This window comes from Cherax quadricarinatus, chromosome 95, assembly GCF_038502225.1.
Source record: "Cherax quadricarinatus isolate ZL_2023a chromosome 95, ASM3850222v1, whole genome shotgun sequence".
NCBI classification, from domain to species: domain Eukaryota; kingdom Metazoa; phylum Arthropoda; class Malacostraca; order Decapoda; family Parastacidae; genus Cherax; species Cherax quadricarinatus.
Window position 1 is genome coordinate 1,536,291 of NC_091386.1, and position 21,870 is coordinate 1,558,160.

At 44.1% G+C, this 21,870-nt stretch overlaps 2 protein-coding genes across 8 annotated transcripts in view; both read right to left on the reverse strand.

The window, feature by feature from the left end:
• LOC128703908 (pleckstrin homology domain-containing family G member 1-like) overlaps window positions 1–8,550 on the reverse strand; it is a 530,324-nt gene extending 521,774 nt beyond the window's left edge. Inside the window, exons 1-2 of the mRNA XM_070104852.1 lie at window positions 8,451–8,550; window positions 3,512–3,727 (exon numbers count right to left, since the gene is read on the reverse strand). Of these exons, the coding sequence (XP_069960953.1) occupies window positions 3,512–3,575 (64 nt within the window). The 5' untranslated portion in view covers window positions 3,576–3,727; window positions 8,451–8,550. The remainder of the gene's footprint in view (window positions 1–3,511; window positions 3,728–8,450) is intronic.
• A 4,851-nt stretch (window positions 8,551–13,401) lies between these two features.
• The window catches only part of ctrip (E3 ubiquitin-protein ligase ctrip), a 156,200-nt gene continuing 147,731 nt past the window's right edge, over window positions 13,402–21,870 (reverse strand). For all 7 annotated transcript variants that reach the window (XM_070104862.1, XM_070104861.1, XM_070104860.1 and 4 more), the window contains one exon: window positions 13,402–16,176. In XM_070104862.1, coding sequence (XP_069960963.1) covers window positions 15,980–16,176 — 197 coding nt within the window. In that variant the 3' untranslated portion in view covers window positions 13,402–15,979. The remainder of the gene's footprint in view (window positions 16,177–21,870) is intronic.

Here is a 21,870-nt window from a genome sequence, read left to right on the forward strand (position 1 = left end):
ACCCATGGTTGTCTTCAAGACCCCTGGTTGCCTTCAAGACATCTGGTTGTCTTCAAGACCCCTGGCTGTCTTCAAGACCCCTGGTTGTCAAGACCCCTGGTTGTCTTCAAGACCCTTGGTTGTCTTCAAGACCCCTGGCTGTCTTCAAGACTCCTGGTTGTCTTCAAGACCCCTGGTTGTCTTCAAGACCCCTGGTTGTCTTCAAGACCCTTGGTTGTCTTCAAGACCCCTGGTTGTCTTCAAGATCCCTGGCTGTCTTCAAGACCCCTGGCTGTCTTCAAGACCCCTGGTTGTCTTCAAGACCCCTGGTTGCCTTCAAGACATCAGGTTGTCTTCAAGACCCCTGGCTGTCTTCAAGACCCCTGGTTGTCTTCACGACCCCTGGCTGTCTTCAAGACCCCTGGTTGTCTTCACGACCCCTGGTTGTCTTCAAGACCCCTGGTAGTCTTCAAGACCCCTGGCTGTCTTCAAGACCCCTGGCTGTGTTCAAGACCCCTGGCTGTCTTCAAGACCCCTGGTTGCCTTCAAGACACCTGGTTGTCTTCAAGACCCCTGGCTGTCTTCAAGACCCCTGGCTGTCTTCAAGACCCCTGGCTGTCTTCAAGATCCCTGGCTGTCTTCAAGACCCCTGGTTGCCTTCAAGACACCTGGTTGTCTTCAAGACCCCTGGCTGCCTTCAAGACATCTGGTTGTCTTCAAGACCCCTGGCTGTCTTCAAGACCCCTGGTTGTCAAGACCCATAGTTGTCTTCAAGACCCTTGGTTGTCTTCAAGACCCCTGGTTGTCTTCAAGATCCCTGGTTGTCTTCAAGATCCCTGGTTATCTTCAAGACCCCTGGCTGTCTTCAAGACTCCTGGTTGTCTTCAAGACTCCTGGTTGTCTTCAAGACCCCTGGTTATCTTCAAGACCCCTGGCTGTCTTCAAGATCCCTGGTTGTCTTCAAGACCCCTGGTTGCCTTCAAGACATCTGGTTGTCTTCAAGACCCCTGGCTGTCTTCAAGACCCCTGGTTGTCAAGACCCATAGTTGTCTTCAAGACCCTTGGTTGTCTTCAAGACCCCTGGTTGTCTTCAAGATCCCTGGTTGTCTTCAAGATCCCTGGTTATCTTCAAGACCCCTGGCTGTCTTCAAGACTCCTGGTTGTCTTCAAGACTCCTGGTTGTCTTCAAGACCCCTGGTTATCTTCAAGACCCCTGGCTGTCTTCAAGATCCCTGGTTGTCTTCAAGACCCCTGGTTGCCTTCAAGACATCTGGTTGTCTTCAAGACCCCTGGCTGTCTTCAAGACCCCTGGTTGTCAAGACCCATAGTTGTCTTCAAGACCCTTGGTTGTCTTCAAGACCCCTGGTTGTCTTCAAGACCCCTGGGTGTCTTCAAGATCCCTGGTTGTCTTCAAGACCCCTGGTTGTCTTCAAGACCCCTGGTTGTCTTCAAGACCCCTGGTTGTCTTCAAGACCCTTGGTTGTCTTCAAGATCCCTGGTTGTCTTCAAGATCCCTGGTTGTCTTCAAGACCCCTGGTTGTCTTCAAGACCCCTGGTTGTCTTCAAGACCCCTGGTTGTCTTCAAGACCCTTGGTTGTCTTCAAGACCCCTGGTTGTCTTCAAGATCCCTGGTTGTCTTCAAGATCCCTGGTTGTCTTCAAGACCCCTGGTTGTCTTCAAGACCCCTGGTTGTCTTCAAGATCCCTGGTTGTCTTCAAGACCCCTGGCTGTCTTCAAGACCCCTGGTTGTCTTCAAGACCCCTGGTTGTCTTCAAGACCCCTGGCTGTCTTCAAGACCCCTGGTTGTCTTCAAGACCCCTGGCTGTCTTCAAGACCCCTGGTTGTCTTCAAGAGGGAAATAGACAGGTTGATCAGGTCTTGGTCCACCACCAGGTCTGGTCAAGGACCGGGCCGCACGGAAGGGGGGGGGGAACTTGACCCCTCGGGAACAACCAGAAGCGCTAAACCCACATGGGTCACAGGACTCTGCTGCTCCAGGGGCTATAAAGGGCCTCAGATAAAGGATTTATTACGTCCAGACTCCCCATGTGTCTTATTAACACGTACAAATGTTCGTGAACAAATGTTCACGAACATTTGTACGTGTCTCACTGAAAGTGTGAAGAACACGTACGAATGTCCGCTACAGGTGTGGGAATCACGTACAAGTATTCACGGACATCACTGCAGGTGTGCGAATCACGTGCAAGTGTTCACGGACATCACTGCAGGTGTGCGAATCACGTACAAGTGTTCACGGACATCACTGCAGGTGAGTGAAGCACGTACAAGTATTCACGGACATCTTTACGGGTGTGTGAAGCACGTACAAGTGTTCACGGACATCTTTACGGGTGTGTGAAGCACGTACAAGTGTTCACGGACATCTTTACGGGTGTGTGAAGCACGTACAAGTGTTCACGGACATCTTTACGGGTGTGTGAAGCACGTACAAGTGTTCACGGACATCACTGCAGGTGTGTGAAGCACGTACAAGTGTTCACGGACATCTTTACGGGTGTGTGAAGCACGTACAAGTGTTCACCGACATCACTGCAGGTGTGTGAAGCACGTACAAGTGTTCACGGACATCACTGCAGGTGTGTGAATCACGTACAAGTGTTCACGGACATCACTGCAGGTGTGTGAATCACGTACAAGTGTTCACGGACATCACTGCAGGTGTGCGAATCACGTACAAGTGTTCACGGACATCACTGCAGGTGTGTGAATCACGTACAAGTGTTCACGGACATCACTGCAGGTGTGCGAATCACGTACAAGTGTTCACGGACATCACTGCAGGTGTGTGAAGCACGTACAAGTGTTCACGGACATCACTGCAGGTTTGTGAAGCACGTACAAGTATTCACGGACATCACTGCAGGTGTGTGAATCACGTACAAGTATTCACGAACATCACTGCAGGTGTGTGAAGCACGTACAAGTATTCACGGACATCACTGCAGGTGTGTGAATCACGTACAAGTATTCACGGACATCACTGCAGGTGTGTGAATCACGTACAAGTGTTCACGGACATCACTGCAGGTGTGCGAATCACGTACAAGTGTTCACGGACATCACTGCAGGTGTGTGAAGCACGTACAAGTGTTCACGGACATCACTGCAGGTTTGTGAAGCACGTACAAGTATTCACGGACATCACTGCAGGTGTGTGAATCACGTACAAGTATTCACGAACATCACTGCAGGTGTGTGAAGCACGTACAAGTATTCACGGACATCACTGCAGGTGTGTGAATCACGTACAAGTATTCACGGACATCACTGCAGGTGTGTGAATCACGTACAAGTATTCACGGACATCACTGCAGGTGTGTGAAGCACGTACAAGTGTTCACGGACATCTTTATGGGTGTGTGAAGCACGTACAAGCATTCACGGACATCACTGCAGGTGTGTGAAGCACGTACAAGTGTTCACGGACATCTTTATGGGTGTGTGAAGCACGTACAAGCATTCACGGACATCACTGCAGGTGTAGGAAAGGACACTACCACGTACTCACCAAAATCGTAGAAGCCAAAAGAGTCCTCTGAATCTTCGTAGTGAACCTCTTCATCTGCAGCCATGTTGAGCTCCAGCTCCTGACTTCTCAAGCTCAAATCTATTATCGTGGCTCAAGAGCAGCGCCTCGGGTAACAACCACACAACCCGGGTTCGATTCTGGGGCGGGTGGGGACCATGTTGCCACACACACCTGTCCACCTGGTTTTTCTTACACCTGTTTATACACACTATTTTTTTTCACTCTAAACTCTATTTTTATACTTGGGAAATATATTTCTATCAGTAATTCACTGTATGAGGCAGCGATAAACCCATACGAGTCCTGTATGGCTAGGGAAATGGGAAGTTATTTGGTTTAACTTGTCAAGACGAGGGTTTAACTGGTATATATAGGTGTGAGTGTCCGTGTGTGAGTGTCCGTGTGTGAGTGTCCGTGTGTGAGTGTCCGTGTGTGAGTGTCCCTGTGTGTGTCCCTGTGTGAGTGTCCGTGTGTGAGTGTCCCTGTGTGAGTGTCCCTGTGTGTGTGTCCTTGTGTGAGTGTCCCTGTGTGAGTGTCCCTGTGTGTGTGTCCCTGTGTGAGTGTCCCTGTGTGTGTGTCCCTGTGTGAGTGTCCCTGTGTGAGTGTCCCTTTGTGAGTGTCCCTGTGTGATTGTCCCTGTGTGAGTGTCCCTGTGTGAGTGTCCCTGTGTGAGTGTCCCTGTGTGAGTGTCCCTGTGTGTGTGTCCCTGTGTGTGTGTCCCTGTGTGAGTGTCCCTGTGTGAGTGTCCCTGTGTGTGTGTCCCTGTGTGAGTGTCCCTGTGTGTGTGTCCCTGTGTGAGTGTCCCTGTGTGAGTGTCCCTGTGTGAGTGTCCCTGTGTGAGTGTCCCTGTGTGAGTGTCCCTGTGTGAGTGTCCGTGTGTGAGTGTCCGTGTGTGAGTGTCCCTGTGTGAGTGTCCCTGAGTGTCCCTGTGTGAGTGTCCCTGTGTGAGTGTCCCTGTGTGGTGTCCCTGTGTGAGTGTCCCTGAGTGTCCCTGTGTGAGTGTCCCTGTGTGAGTGTCCGTGTGTGTCCCTATGTGAGTGTCCGTGTGTGAGTGTCCCTGTGTGAGTGTCCCTGTGTGAGTGTCCCTGTGTGAGTGTCCCTGTGTGTCTCTGTGTGAGTGTCCCTGTATGAGTGTCCCTGTGTGAGTGTCCCTGGGTGAGTGTCCCTGTGTGAGTGTCCCTGTGTGAGTGTCCCTGTGTGAGTGTCCCTGTGTGAGTGTCCCTGGGTGAGTGTCCCTGTGTGAGTGTCCCTGTGTGAGTGTCCCTGTGCGAGTGTCCCTGTGTGAGTGTCCCTGTGTGAGTGTCCCTGTGTGAGTGTCCCTGTGCAAGTGTCCCTGTGCGAGTGTCCCTGTGTGAGTGTCCCTGTGCGAGTGTCCCTGTGTGAGTGTCCCTGTGTGAGTGTCCCTGTGCGAGTGTCCCTGTGTGAGTGTCCCTGTGCGAGTGTCCCTGTGCGAGTGTCCCTGTGTGAGTGTCCCTGTGTGAGTGTCCCTGGGTGAGTGTCCCTGTGTGAGTGTCCCTGTGTGAGTGTCCCTGGGTGAGTGTCCCTGGGTGAGTGTCCCTGTGTGAGTGTCCCTGTGCGAGTGTCCCTGTGTGAGTGTCCCTGTGTGAGTGTCCCTGGGTGAGTGTCCCTGGGTGAGTGTCCCTGTGTGAGTGTCCCTGTGTGAGTGTCCCTGTGTGAGTGTCCCTGTGTGTGTCCCTGTGTGAGTGTCCCTGTGCGAGTGTCCCTGTGTGAGTGTCCCTGTGCGAGTGTCCCTGTGCGAGTGTCCCTGTGCGAGTGTCCCTGTGCGAGTGTCCCTGTGCGAGTGTCCCTGTGTGAGTGTCCCTGTGTGAGTGTCCCTGTGTGAGTGTCCCTGTGTGAGTGTCCCTGGGTGAGTGTCCCTGTGTGAGTGTCCCTGTGTGAGTGTCCCTGTGTGAGTGTCCCTGTGTGAGTGTCCCTGGGTGAGTGTCCCTGGGTGAGTGTCCCTGTGTGAGTGTCCCTGTGTGAGTGTCCCTGGGTGAGTGTCCCTGTGTGAGTGTCCCTGTGTGAGTGTCCCTGTGTGAGTGTCCCTGTGTGAGTGTCCCTGTGTGAGTGTCCCTGTGTGAGTGTCCCTGTGTGAGTGTCCCTGGGTGAGTGTCCCTGGGTGAGTGTCCCTGTGTGAGTGTCCCTGTGTGAGTGTCCCTGTGTGAGTGTCCCTGTGTGAGTGTCCCTGGGTGAGTGTCCCTGTGTGAGTGTCCCTGTGTGAGTGTCCCTGTGTGAGTGTCCCTGTGTGAGTGTCCCTGTGTGAGTGTCCCTGTGTGAGTGTCCCTGTGTGAGTGTCCCTGTGTGAGTGTCCCTGTGTGAGTGTCCCTGTGTGAGTGTCCCTGTGTGAGTGTCCCTGTGTGAGTGTCCCTGTGTGAGTGTCCCTGTGTGAGTGTCCCTGTGTGAGTGTCCCTGTGTGAGTGTCCCTGTGTGAGTGTCCCTGTGTGAGTGTCCCTGTGTGAGTGTCCCTGTGTGAGTGTCCCTGTGTGAGTGTCCCTGTGTGAGTGTCCCTGTGTGAGTGTCCCTGTGTGAGTGTCCCTGTGTGAGTGTCCCTGTGTGAGTGTCCCTGTGTGAGTGTCCCTGTGTGAGTGTCCCTGTGTGAGTGTCCCTGTGTGAGTGTCCCTGTGTGAGTGTCCCTGTGTGAGTGTCCCTGGGTGAGTGTCCCTGTGTGAGTGTCCCTGTGTGAGTGTCCCTGTGTGAGTGTCCCTGTGTGAGTGTCCCTGTGTGAGTGTCCCTGTGTGAGTGTCCCTGTGTGAGTGTCCCTGTGTGAGTGTCCCTGGGTGAGTGTCCCTGTGTGAGTGTCCCTGTGTGAGTGTCCCTGTGTGAGTGTCCCTGTGTGAGTGTCCCTGGGTGAGTGTCCCTGTGTGAGTGTCCCTGTGTGAGTGTCCCTGTGTGAGTGTCCCTGTGTGAGTGTCCCTGGGTGAGTGTCCCTGTGTGAGTGTCCCTGTGTGAGTGTCCCTGTGTGAGTGTCCCTGGGTGAGTGTCCCTGTGTGAGTGTCCCTGTGTGAGTGTCCCTGTGTGAGTGTCCCTGTGTGAGTGTCCCTGTGTGAGTGTCCCTGTGTGAGTGTCCCTGTGTGAGTGTCCCTGTGTGAGTGTCCCTGTGTGAGTGTCCCTGTGTGAGTGTCCCTGTGTGAGTGTCCCTGTGTGAGTGTCCCTGGGTGAGTGTCCCTGTGTGAGTGTCCCTGTGTGAGTGTCCCTGGGTGAGTGTCCCTGTGTGAGTGTCCCTGTGTGAGTGTCCCTGTGTGAGTGTCCCTGTGTGAGTGTCCCTGTGTGAGTGTCCCTGTGTGAGTGTCCCTGTGTGTCCCTGTGTGAGTGTCCCTGTGTGAGTGTCCCTGTGTGAGTGTCCCTGTGTGAGTGTCCCTGTGTGAGTGTCCCTGGGTGAGTGTCCCTGTGTGAGTGTCCCTGTGTGAGTGTCCCTGTGTGAGTGTCCCTGTGTGAGTGTCCCTGTGTGAGTGTCCCTGTGTGAGTGTCCCTGTGTGAGTGTCCCTGTGTGAGTGTCCCTGTGTGAGTGTCCCTGGGTGAGTGTCCCTGGGTGAGTGTCCCTGTGTGAGTGTCCCTGTGTGAGTGTCCCTGTGTGAGTGTCCCTGTGTGAGTGTCCCTGTGTGAGTGTCCCTGTGTGAGTGTCCCTGTGTGAGTGTCCCTGTGTGAGTGTCCCTGGGTGAGTGTCCCTGTGTGAGTGTCCCTGTGTGAGTGTCCCTGTGTGAGTGTCCCTGGGTGAGTGTCCCTGTGTGAGTGTCCCTGTGTGAGTGTCCCTGGGTGAGTGTCCCTGTGTGAGTGTCCCTGTGTGAGTGTCCCTGTGTGAGTGTCCCTGTGTGAGTGTCCCTGGGTGAGTGTCCCTGTGTGAGTGTCCCTGGGTGAGTGTCCCTGGGTGAGTGTCCCTGTGTGAGTGTCCCTGGGTGAGTGTCCCTGGGTGAGTGTCCCTGGGTACTACTATATTTTTGCACTATAATCTACCTTGTATATAATTACTTTCACATTTGATTTGTAAAGTAAGTCCGGGATCTTTCCTTAATTCATGCTATATTATTATTATAATCAAAAAAGCGCTAAACCACAAGGGTTATACAGCAATTAATGGGTGGCCTGGTGGCTAAAGCTCCCGCTTCACACACGGAGGGCCCGGGTTCGATTCCCGGCGGGTGGAAACATTTCGACACGTTTCCTTACACCTGTTGTCCTGTTCACCTAGCAGCAAATAGGTACCTGGGTGTTAGTCGACTGGTGTGGGTGGCATCCTGGGTGTTAGTCGACTGGTGTGGGTGGCATCCTGGGTGTTAGTGGACTGGTGTGGGTGGCATCCTGGGTGTTAGTGGACTGGTGTGGGTGGCATCCTGGGTGTTAGTGGACTGGTGTGGGTGGCATCCTGGGTGTTAGTGGACTGGTGTGGGTGGCATCCTGGGTGTTAGTGGACTGGTGTGGGTGGCATCCTGGGTGTTAGTCGACTGGTGTGGGTGGCATCCTGGGTGTTAGTGGACTGGTGTGGGTGGCATCCTGGGGGACAAGATTAAGGACCACAATGGAAATAAGTTAGACAGTCCTCGATGACGCACTGACTTTCTTGGGTTATCCTGGGTGGCTAACCCTCCGGGGTTAAAAATCCGAAAGAAATCTTATCTTATCTTAACAAATCTGTCTCTATAATTGTTATGAAAGATTTTTTAAGTTGTACCATGAATTAAGGAAATATCCTGGACTTCACTTTACGAAGTAAATGTGAAAGTAATTATGTACAAGGTAGATTATAGTGGTAAAATGACATCAGAAAATAGGAGACTGACGTGCCCCTTAAGGCTGGATGTCCCCTTTACACCACCAGTTAAGAATATTTGTATCTAATGCAATTATTAAACTGTGTGTGTATATACAGTGAGATACAAGTCTGTATATACAGTGATATACACAGAGTTGATGGTGTATATACCGTTAAGGTGTGAGGATGGGTTGGTGTAGGTAGTTAGTGTTGGTATAAGAGTGGATCAGAGGGTCAGTACTCTTGCACTTACACTAACACAAGAGTGACTGTTGGTGCTGCCACCCACACCTCCCATCACTGCCCACTCCCTGACTACCCTCACACACTCCCTCCCCCACCCTGCCCACTCCCTGACTACCCTCACACACTCCCTCCCCCACCCTGCCCACTCCCTGACTACCCTCACACACTCCCTCCCCCACCCTGCCCACTCCCTGACTACCCTCACACACTCCCTCTCCCACCCTGCCCACTCCCTGTCGTGCCCTGCCCACCCCTCCTTACTGCCCACACCCCTGCAGTTGCCATCCTACCTTATGTTGCCAACTTGTCCCTTTGATGCAATTATCAGATGAAGCCTCCACGGCACCTTGGGCTCAACAACCCACACGGGTTTAGCGTTTCAGTATGAAATGTGGAATAAGAGACTTGTGCAACATTTCGGAATCATTATTGGGGACACATCTCCATCCAGTGTAGATTCTTCAGTCTAAGAGAGATTAAATTATTATTATTAAGGGGGAAGCACTAAACCCGTAGGATTATACAGCGCCTGGGGGGGGGGGGAAATGTGGAAGGCATTCAGGCTTAATTCAAGGAACTGGAGCACAGATCCAATTCCCTAAATCAAGAGCCCCTCACCAACTTCAAGGAACCTTCCCTGAGGGGTAAGAGAGATTAAAAAGGTGAAAGGTGAGATGGAAAATTAGGTAATCAAGTCTCTTATCCTAACATTCCCAAGTGTTGCAAAAATTTCTCATTGTTTAACTTAGGGGTTTTCTAAAGCATTATTATACTAAAGATGCGCTAAACCCACCAGGGTCATACATCATATCATTAGCTATTATTTCTCTTCCAGTTCACTAGTCAGCTTCACTGTCTTCGGTTAAATTCTAGTTTTTCTTTGTGCAAAGCTATTTCCAGCTTAAATACCAAAGGCTCTTGATCCATGGAATAGGAGCAGCCCATCCCTCGGATCAGACTTGACCACCTCCCATACCCCTGTTTCTGTACAACCACAACTGCTTAATTTAAAGACAGGTGAATTTTTATCAGTGCCATAGGGAAACACTAAACCCTCAGGGGATTATAATAATAAAAACTAAGCACTAAACCCACTAGGGTATAGACTCTGGGATTATACATTATTATTATAATCATGGGGAAGCGCTAAACCCGGAGGATTATACAGCGCCTGGGGGGGGGATGTGGAAGGCATTCAGGCTTAATTCGGGGAACTGGAGCACAGATCCAATTCCCTAAATCAAGAGCCCCTCACCAACATCAAGGAACCTTCCTTGAGGGGCTGGGATTATACAGCACTTGATTACGGGGGAGCACTAAGCCCATAGAAATTACCCAACTCCTGTGAGTGGGGGATGGAAGGAAGCCAAGAAATTGGAGCACAGATCCAATTCCCTGGATCAAGATTTATTATAATCAAAACCAAGCACTAAACCCACATGGGTCAAGGCCTAGGGATTATACAGCACTTGAAGAATGGAAGGTAATCAGGCTCGGTTCAGGGAACCAGAGCACAGATTCAATTCCCTAGATCAGGGGCCCCTCACCAGTGTCAAGGAACCTTCCTAGGGGTGTAAGAGCCCACAATATCCTGCTCTCACTGACAAGCACTAAACCTGTATGTCTAAGGGTAAGGAACATTGGGGTTTATATTAGTTCAGTTGCAACAAGTGTTGTCAGTTGATGCAATAAATTAGTTTGTGAATAAGCCAAATAGTAACCAAGTTAACTTGGGATAGTCAGTGAGCTCGGCAGAATGTTGCTGTTCAACTCTGCAAGCTCTATGATGATACAAGTCACTTTGGATATAGCAAAGAAAACTCATCCTAGCAGCATTTATAGTGAGGTACTGGACGTTTCTCCATGTGGCATTCATGTGCCTCATTCACAATAGTACAACAACTTCCCCCACACCTGACACTGATGGACCAAAATGCAGGTCACCATGATACTAGAGTGCACAGACTTCTGTGCACAGAATTATCCTGGGAGATCTGACAATGTTAGTTTAAGTTAAAGCAAGATATTACAAGGATTCCAATGGAAACAAGTCACTGACTTATGCGTTATCCTGGAGGGTAATTTACACACGTTACTATGCATGAAAATTTGTGCAACTGCTTATATGTACCTGTACCTAAATACACAGACTAAAAGATCCCCCCCAACTACTTGCGTCTAAATGCTGCTTCAGACAACTTACACCCCAACTCATGCTGAATTGTAACAGGTGGGAACATTGCCTTATTTGAAGTTACACTCAATGGTATGTATATGGTAGGTAGAAGTGTCTTCCAAATTGCCAGCCATGCATCACCATCCCTAATGTAGTGATGTCAACATAAGATTAATGGTGTCATGGAGGGGAGGTTAGTAATGGTGATCATGGTCATACAGCACCTGGGAAATGGGATGTAATCAGGTTCAGGGGAAGTGGAGAGGACCTCGAATTCCTTGAATCACGAGCATTAGAGGAGGAGTTGGAAGTCAAGTCTGAGTGCTATTATAAGGAACATTAAAGATATTTACCTGTGAGTACAACATGAATCTCTATCAAAAAAATCAAGAAATATTAAACCCACATTGCCTGATAGGACAGAACTTAACCAGGTTTGATCCAAGGCGACAAATTTCATGAATCAAGGGTCCTTCAACATTAGCAAATTTTTCCTGTCACCTGCTATTAGCACTTTTATTGTTTAGGGAAAATGCTAAACTGGGTTTGTACACTGTCATATTTCATAAAATGGAGATAGGTCTAATTACTTGAATCAAGAGCCCTTTGCCAGTATCAAGGAATGTTTCTTGAGGGGTCAGAGCATCTAAGAAATCAGGTTTGATTCAAGATAACTCCAAATCTCTGGATCAAGAGCTCTTCACCAGCAACAGCATCCCAGTTGAAAAACACATCAGATTCTTCACTATGTAAACGTATAATATTCCTTTTAACCCTAACAAATTTGTCCCTACGTTTCAAACATTATTTAATGCCCCTATTGACCCCTCTTAATTTGCTTAAATTAAGTAAATCACGTTGAGCGTTAAACCCAAGAATTTTTTTTATTGGTTTTTATTTTTTCTTCTAAAAAACCACTCATCTCTCCACATCTTGTGTACACTCACTCTCACCCTGTTCAACCTCTTCTATAAAAGTTCACCTTCCAAGACTTAACATGTGTTTATTTCTGCCTTGTAAACAAATCTCATTTTAATATGCACATTAACTTTTTCAAAACTGGAAATCCAGAATTTGTCAGACATTTTTTTTTAACAGTCGTCTCCCTCCAAGCCATAGAAGAAAACATTCAATCACCATCTTTCCAGAAATATGCTTACATAATCAATTACCCATCTGACTAATATTCCCACCCCTGTCTGTGCAGGCACTGACCTTTCCACTACAAGACTCAAGTCTGGCTAACCAGTTTCCCTGAATCCCTACATACACTCCAGCAGTTTGTACATTAACCACTTATGTCCATTCACTTCTACATAACACTTCCAAAAGCCTGCTAGATGCTCAAGCCCATAAACCTCATAGCTTCATATAACCCCTGCCTCCAAAAATTTCTGGGACAATCTCTTCCCTTCCAACTTCCATCCCAAATTCATACACTCTCTTAGTCAAGCTATCCCTGTCCATCTTCTCTACACACTCAAACCACCTCAACCCTTCACCTGGTTACCTCACACTGCCCCTATCTTCTAAGCCCCAAGTGCTATACATTATATTCACAGCTCATGTTGCTCTCAAACTATGTCATCTTCACTACCTCTAGCTTGTTCACTGCAACTATGTACTATATTATATAAATACAGTGGGCCCCCGGTTAACGATATTTTTTCATTCCAGTAGTATGTTCAGGTGCCAGTACTGACCGAATTTGTTCCCATAAGGAATATTGTGAAGTAGATTAGTCCATTTCAGACCCCCAAACATACACATACAAATGCACTTGCATAAATACACTTACATAATTGGTCGCATTGGGAGGTGATCGTTATGCGGGGGTCCACTGTACTGTTATAATACTATACTGTTAAAATACTATTATAAAATACTGTTCATTTTCACCTGTAGAGAAAGGTCCAATGCATTAATATCTGATGATCAACTAACACCTGCAAAGCTAAATGTATTAAAACATCAAAAATGTCTCAAAATTTCTAATTTAAAAAACCATGTCTTAACAACTAATATAAGGTAAAACCCTGTCTAATACAAGGAACTGAACAAGGTATAAATTGAATCGATCACAGTCTCATGTGGAGGTTTTCACGAAATACAATGTATGAAAAATTAAGGCCTAGACAAACATTTTAGCTGTGAAACTCATGCTAAACATATATTCACAAAAATGCGTCAAAACCACATGGGTCATACCACAGAGGGAGAAATTGACATTACACAGTATCTTTCCATTTAAATACCTAGATATTGTACCATTTAAGATCAGTAATTTTGGAGTAATTAATACTCCAAAATTACTGATCTTAAATGGTACACAGAAACCATATTAGCCATTTTATACAACTGCACTGAAATGGTTGAAACAACGGAATGCGTGTCGAGAATTAAAACAGACCGACACACAGCAATGAGCACTGAGACGTTTTCTCTAAAATTAAGAATGGATCCACATTATGAACCCTGGAACATTAAGTTTGTTCCAAATTTAAGTTTTGTCCTTAAATTAGAAAAAAAAAAAAAAAAAAAATTTAAGATATATATTTTATCAACTCTCCAAGTAAAACTCAAAGCAGGTTTAAAAAATTATCAAAATAAAAACCCGATTCAAACTGCCCGAGGACAAAACCATTTTCACACACATTTATGGGGGGTTAAAAACAACAGAAAGGACAATCAAGAACGTCAACATGTGCTGAATTTAATACTCAATTACACACAAAAAGAAAGTGACTAAAAAAAATACTATCACAAATGTTACTAGCAATAATCAACTGAGGTTCACAAGGCAGATACAAAACCTTAACTTACACATTCATAGCAACATGTTCTTGGCTACTCTTTTTAATATTATCACATTTTTGTTTTCTGTAAAAACTATTATGTACTGTGTATTACACTTGTGTGATTTCAATATACTTATATACATCAATCTGATATTTAAAGTAGGCACTGATAAACATGACATGTATTCACAATACATACAATGGACATGCCAGGAGCATCAATTCATTGACGAGTTCAGAGTAACAGGTGCCGAAGCATGAGGTGCCAAATACGTAACCGGCTTTCACTATCAGTGGAGAAACGTAAGTGGTATAAATACCGTCACGATGGAAAAATAGACAAAAGCAGTATAATGCATTTGTGTCTATTGTTCGCTATCAACACATCTTCACTGTTGCGTAACTAAGAAAATGCAACTTGCAATTACCATACGCCAAGACCATTGCTTCTTTATGTCTATACATTTCCTGTATACCTGAAAACTCATGCCTCTGCACCTGTAACACCAACTTTGAAAAAATACTATCAATAAATAAAAAATATCCATTTAACAAAAATATATAAAATTTGAGAGCAGTTTAAGGCTAATCCAGCAGGTGTTATAACACAAAAAAGCCCAGAGGAAGAAAAAATAAAAAAAATACTGCATATATTAAATACAGAAAAAAAATGATTGGTGCTTATATAACCAATGAAGAAAAACAACTGACAAGCAATTGTCAGATTTGGTATGTTGGCAGAGTTCAAAAAATAGTCTTTGCTTGATAATAAAGCCTGGCTCAGCCTTCAATAATGCATAGCTTTTCTTGTCCACCTGCTGAAACTTCACTCCTGTAATACGTTCCACTTTGTATGAATGTTCAACTCATTCACCTAGACCAGCTCAACCATAAATTATGGAAAAAAAAAAAACTTACATATATTTGGTTTAATATTCTAGTAGTCCCACCAACATCCAAACTGTACCTTTTAAAATATTTCCCAAACAAAACAGATCTCAGTTGAAACTCAAATCATTTTAGATACAGTAACGACATTAGAAGTATACTACATTGCAAAAATACCCGATCCTTTAGTAAAAGTATTTATTAATGCCCATTCTTTTGCACTGACCTGCAGTTATTTATCAGACAAAACTGAAGTCGTAATAATAAATTGAGCATGGTAAACAATGTTCCATAAATAACAATATATGTATTTCTAGTCGAAATAGTTTTATGATTTAAGAACAAAACGCATTTTTCTAAAAACTAAAGAAATTACAAATACAGTGGACCCCCGTTTAACGATCACCTCCAAATGCCACCAATTATGTAAGTGTATTTATGTAAGTGCGTTTGTATGTGTATGTTTGGGGGTCTGAAATGGACTAATCTACTTCACAATATTCCTTATGGGAACAAATTCAGTCAGTACTGGTACCAGAACATACTTCTGGAATGAAAAAAGATCGTTAATCGGGGGTCCACTGTATATCCAGGATGATGCTATCAAATGACTAGGTCTGATATTCGTAAGCAATGTTAGTGAGAAGGTCCCCAGTATGAGATGGTCTAAGTCATTGTATACTAACCAAACTAAAGTGTTCTTGGGTTCTGGAATCTCATTTATAATGAGCCAAGTCTATGTACAAAAACTCAAATCCTAACAATGACCCACACTTGTATGGCATACCATTGTAAGGTGGGCAGTCAGAAACAAGGCAAAACATTCTCCAAGTGGAAAGAATGACGAGATCAATTAATGGATAACATCCTAATGCTCTGCAAATGTCTTTATGTGACTAACTCTCAGGAATTAATTTGTGGTCATTGCTGAAAATGCTGGGATCCTATTTCTCCAGTGTGCCCAACATCTGTCATTAAATGGTGGGACCAATACCAGCTCTGTAAGCAAACCTGCTTTTGGGAACCTGAAAAACGGGGATATCACAGTTCATGTTTTATGCGTACTACAAACGGTCATTTCTCTCAAAAAAATAATACAAGGCTAAAATAAAGCACTGATATAGAAAGATGTCCAAATATTTATTTAATCTGTTATAGGCTAATAATTTTTCATGGGGTAGCAAGTTGCTGAACTACCTGCAAGGGTTCACACTGCCCTAGTTAGCAGAAGCCGAGCAACTACAAATACATAATAAATCAGGCTGTACCGTTGAGCTGAGGGATATGAGATGGTAAAGAACTCAAAAAAAAAAAATTGTCAACAGGCACAGGTAAGAACACATCCCCAGGAATGATATAGAAATCACAAATCATAATTAAGATAAACTATCATGACTTCAGTAAATGCTCTGCCAACAAGGATTCATGAGCAGGGAGTATGACAGTTCCATTTTCCTTTGTTGTCTCTTGTCACACTATCTTGACAACACATGATGTTGGACACAATGCTCCAAAACAAAACATAGGATATAACAATGTGAAGCCCAATAATTGGTGGGTTGAGCATCAGCTTGCAAGAATGTCAGTTCATCCTAAGAGAGGTGGAAGCTGTGCTGGCCCTCTCTAGCCGCTATTTCCAATTTGGCACGCATAATATCAATACTGGAGTAGTCTGGTAGTTTCAGGTAATTAACGCAGGTCATCACAGAAGGTAAGAAGTCGTCAGGGTTCTCTCCTGCCTCGAATGTTTTTCTTACAATAGTGAGTGCTGGAGTTAGACTTCTGAAACCTGTAAAGGAATATAAGCATAATGAAAAAATAATGGCCATTACTGAAAAAATACATTAACAAAAATATAGCAATTATAAAATTTCACTCCAAATTAGTTAAAAATTCAAGTTCAATACTAGTGTACAACTAATTTTTTTAACACGTTGGCCGTCCCCCACCAAGGCAGGGTGACCAGAAAAAGAAATTTTCACCATCATTCACACTATCACTGTCTTGCCAGAGGCACTAAGATACAACAGTTTATGTCACTAAACAGCATCACAAACCCCACCTTTAGACACGGGTTTATAGTATTTATCGTTTAGAGTGACCTCTAAACAATCGTATACATATAGCAATTAAAAAAATTCACTGCAAATTAGTTACTAATATTACTCAATAGCATTTAAGCAAGTTCAACACTAAATTAAAATATAGCCTGTAATAAGTTAGATATTTTTCCAAGAAAAAGTGGAAAAGAATCCTTCCTCTGTAAGCCATGAATGTTGTAAGAGGATACTAAAACGTCGAGAGCAAGGGGCTTGTGATCCCTTCTCCGGAATAAATTACTAAATGTAAAAAGAAAAAAACTTTCATTTCTTCTTTTTTTTTTTTGGGGGGGGGGGGGGGGTGGGTTCAACCGGGCGGGGAAGGTGGCCGGTAAAAAAAAAATAAATAATAATAGTAGTTAGAAATGAATTGATGTACAGTGGAACCTCAAAAATCGAACTGCTCCCAACACGACCAATAATGTAAGTGTATTTTTGTAAGTGCTTTTATAAGTGTATTTTTGAGGGTCTGAAATGGACTAATCTAATTTACATTATTCCTGATGGGAATAAATTCATTCGGTAAAGGCACTCGAACAGCCTTCTGAACTGGAGAAAGTTCGATATTTGAGGTTCCACTGTATAATTATATTGGCAAGTAACAAAGTAAAATAATCTTAACACTTTCTGGATAAATTTACCTAAGAATTGGCAAAATTCTAAGCACAACATATTCAAAATAACTTGGATCACATTTCTTCTCCATACTGATGTTTGGTCTGAATAAGTGAACTTTTTGACTGTCTGCAGGATTTTAGGCACCGAGGTGCTGCCACACGATTGGCTGATCAGACATTTGCCTTAAGCTGGTGGCAAACAGGTTTAACTTATGAAGTGGCCACAGTGAAAAAACCATAAAATTTAATGTCTCCTACAGGCTGTCACAAATTAGTTAAAAATAATAGTACACACCTAGTGCATGCAGCAGCATAAGCACAGATTAGTTGAATGTAAAAAAAATATTTAAAAGTTTATTACAAGTTGTACAGTAGTCCCTCATTTTTCGTAATTAATCCGTTCCTGGAGCCGTTACTATAAACGAAATTTACGATTTGCGAATCAATTTTCCCCATAAGAAATAATGTAAATACAATTAATCTGTTCCTTACACCCAGAAGTATTAAAACAAAAAATTTTTTTACATGAAATGTACATGTAGTACATAAACAATACAATGGGAAATGATGAATGAAACATTAACAGCATAACACTTACCTTTATTGGAGATTCTTCTTAGTGTATGGGAGACTGGAGGAGGAGAGAGAGTGGATTGTTTATAGTTTGGAAGGGGAATCCCCTTCCAGCAACACCTCAGGTACCAATTGCTTTTCTGGGGTTGCTTCTCTTCTGTTTCTTAATGCCACTAGGACCACCTTGAGAGTCACTAGAGTCCTGTCTCGCAAAGTAACTGTGGAGAGGGCTCTGTTTCTGGCGTCTCTTTAACACTTCCCTAAAATGGCCCAAGACTTTGTCACTGTACATATTTCTCACCTTCTTTACCACAGGCTTGGCACTAGGAGCTTTCTTTGGAGCCATGGTAGCTTATTTAGTACTTGCAAGCACTAAAATGAGTGGAATATTATGAAATATTTCGTAGGAGCACTTGAGGGGACCTTCATTCACTGGTAAACAATGCCAGACTGGCTGGGTAGGGAGGCCGCCTTGGCTCACACCGTGCGTGCGTGTCCCGGACGAACTACTATTCGCGAGTCAACCTATGAAAAGCGAGTCCATGTTTATAAGAAAATACCCCTATGATTGGCGAAATTTACGATCGCCGAGAACTACAAAAAGTGAGGGACCACTGTATAATCCTTCTTGGATTGGTCAGTACAGATCTATAGTTTATGTTGCCCATAAAGGCAAACTATGTGCTTTTTTTTTTTTTTTTTTTTTTTTTTTAAAAAGTCAGCCATCTCCCACTGAGGCAGGGTGACCCAAAAAGAAAGAAAATCCCCAAAAAGAAAATACTTTCATCATTCAACGCTTTCACCTCACTCACACGTAATCACTGTTTTTGCAGGTGCCCAGAATACAACAGTTTAGAATCATATACGTATAAAAAATACACAATATATCCCTCCAAACTGCCAATATCCCAAACCCCTCCTTTAGAGTGCAGGCATTGTACTTCCCATTTCCAGGACTAAAGTCTGGTTATATAAAATAACCGGTTTCCCTGAATCCCTTCACTAAATATTACCCTGCTCACACTCCAACAGCTCATCAGGTCCCAAATACCATTCGTCTCCATTCACTCCTAACATGCTCACGCACGCTTGCTGGAAGTCCAAACCCCTCGCCCACAACACCTCCTTTACCCCCTCCCTCAAACCTATTAGAGGACGACCCCTACCCCGCCTTCCTTCCCCTACAGATTTATGCGCTCTCCATGTCATTCTACTTGGATCCATTCTCTCTAAATGACCAAACACCTCAACAAACCCTCTTCAGCCCTCTGACTAATACTTTTATTAACTCCACACCTTCTCCTAATTTCCACACTCCGAATTTTCTGCATAATATTTACACCACACATTGCTCTTAGACAGGACATCTCCACTGCCTCCTTGCTGCATCATTTACCACCCAAGCTTCACACTCATGTAAGAGTGTTGGTACTACTATACTTTCATACATTCCCTTCTTTGTCTCCATAGATAACATTTTTTGCCTCTACATATACCTCAACGCACCACTCACCTTTTTTTCTTCATCAATTCTATGATTAACCTCATCCTTCATAAACCCATCCGCTGACACGTCAACTCCCAAATATCTGAAAACATTCACTTCTTCCATACTCCTCCCCAATTTGATATCCAATTTTTCTTCATCTAAATCATTTGATACTCTCATCACCTTACTCTTTTCTATGTTCACTTTCAACTTTCTACCTTTACACACACTCCCAAATTCGTCCACTAACCATTGCAAATTTTCTTTAGAATCTCCCATAAGCACAGTATCATCAGCAAAAAGTAACTGTCACTTCCCATTTTGTATTTAATTCCCCATAATTTAATCCCACCCCTCTCCCGAACACCCTAGCATTTACTTCTCTTACAACCCCATCTATAAATATATTAAACAACCATGGTGACATTACACATCCCTGTCTAAGACCTACTTTTACCGGGAAGTAGTCTCCCTGTCTTCTACACACCCTAACCTGAGCCTCACTATCCTCATAAAAACTCTTTACAGCATTTAGTAACTTACGACCAATTCCATATATTTGCAACATCTGCCACATTGCTACCCAATCCACTATCATATGCCTTTTCTAAATCCATAAATGCAATAAAAACTTCCCTACCTTTATCTAAGTACTGCTCACATATATGCTCCAATGTAAACACTTGATCTGCACATCCCTTACCCACTCTAAAACCTCCTTGCTCATCTGCAATTCTACATTCTGTCTTACCTCTAATTCTTTCAATAATAACCCTACCGTACACTTTTCCTGTTATACTCGGTGAACTTATTCCTCTATAATTTTTACAATCTCTTTTGTCCCCCTTCCCTTTATATAAAGGGATTATACACACTCTCCGCCAATCCCTAGGTACCTTCCCCTCTTTCATACATTTATTAAACAAAAATACCAACCACTCCAACACTGTCCCCCCCCCCCCCCTGCTTTTAACATTTCTGTCATGATCCCGTCAGTTCCAGCTGTTTACCCCCTTTCATTCTACGTAATGCCTCACGCACCTCCCCCACACTCACATCCTGCTCTTCTTCACTCCTAAAAGATGGTATAACTCCCTGGCCAGTGCATGAAATTACCGCCTCCCTTTCTTCGTCGTTATTTAAAAGTTCCTCAAAATATTCTCGCCATCTATCCAATACCTCCGTCTCCCCATCTGCTAACTCCCCTAATCTGTTTTTAACTGACAAATCCATACTTTCCCTAGGATTTCTTAGCTTGTTTAACTCACTCCAAAATTTTTTCTTATTTTCATTAAAATTTCTTGACAGTACCTCTCCCACTCTATCATCTGCTCTCCTTTTGCACTCTCTCACCACTCTCTTACTCTCCATATACTCTATTCTTCTTATAACACTTCTGCTTTGTAAATACCTCTCATAAGCTACCTTTTTCTCTTTTATCACACCCTTTACTTCATCATTCCACCAATCACTCCTCTTTCCTCCTGCCCCCACCCTCCTATAACCACACACTTCTGCCCCACATTCTAATACTGCATTTTTAAAACCATTCCAACCCTCTCAACCCCCCCCCACTACTCACACCTGCACCAGCCCACTTTTCTGCCAATAGTTGCTTATAGTATGTGCTTATCTTCTTCATATTCTGCAAGACCAGACTATAATTCGTGTATAAAAATAACCGTTTAAAATATACATTGACAGTGCAGAGGCTACATTACAATCCTTCGTACAATATGCTTTATGTCACCTGTAATATTTTAGTCCATTGGATTTTTCTGGAATTGTAGTCAAGAGGTATATAAGAGCTATAACTAATAGAAAATTGAAGCAATTAAAAACTTGAAAGCAAACCCAACAATATAGACCTAGTCTTGTAACTGAAAATATTACTTCTCAGAGGCAGCAGCAATAATAATTAGGTTTAACAGTGAATAATGTAAGGATTGCAAAGGCTGAAAAAAAAAATAGCAATATTTGACTGGCAGGAGAAAAATCAAATCATAAAAGTATATAAATAATGAAAGCTCTTTAGTAGTAACAGGGAGGGGAAAATAATGGATGTTATTTTTTATTTTCAACACATCTGTCATCTCTCACCAAGAAGAAAATACTTTCAGCATCATTCAATACTTTCACTTCACGCATACATAATCACTGTCTTTGCAGAGGTGCTCAGATACGACAGTTTAGAAGTCCCTCCAAACTGCCAATATCCCAGACCCCTCCTTTAAAGTGCAGGTGTTGTACTTCCCATTTCCAGGACTCAAGTCTGGCTAACCGGTTTCTCTGAATACCTTCACAAAATATTACCATTATTAACAAGAATACTGCCAATAAAATAGCTAAAATAGGAACACTATTATCAACAGAAAAAATAGTGCCAATAAAATAGCCAAGTTTCCTCATACAATAAAACAAGGAAATGTGCTAAAAGACGGTCTACAGCCACAAATTTTTTTTACAGCCTTTTTGAAATTTTCAGAAGCATTTTTTTTTTTTTCAACAAGTCGGCCGTCTCCCACCGAGGCAGGGTGACCCAAAAAAGAAAGAAAATCCCCAAAAAGAAAATACTTTCATCATCATTCAACACTTTCACCTCACTCACACATAATCACTGTTTTTGCAGAGGTGCTCAGAACACAACAGTTTAGAAGCATATACGTATAAAGATACACAAGCATACCATCACTAATTATACCTAT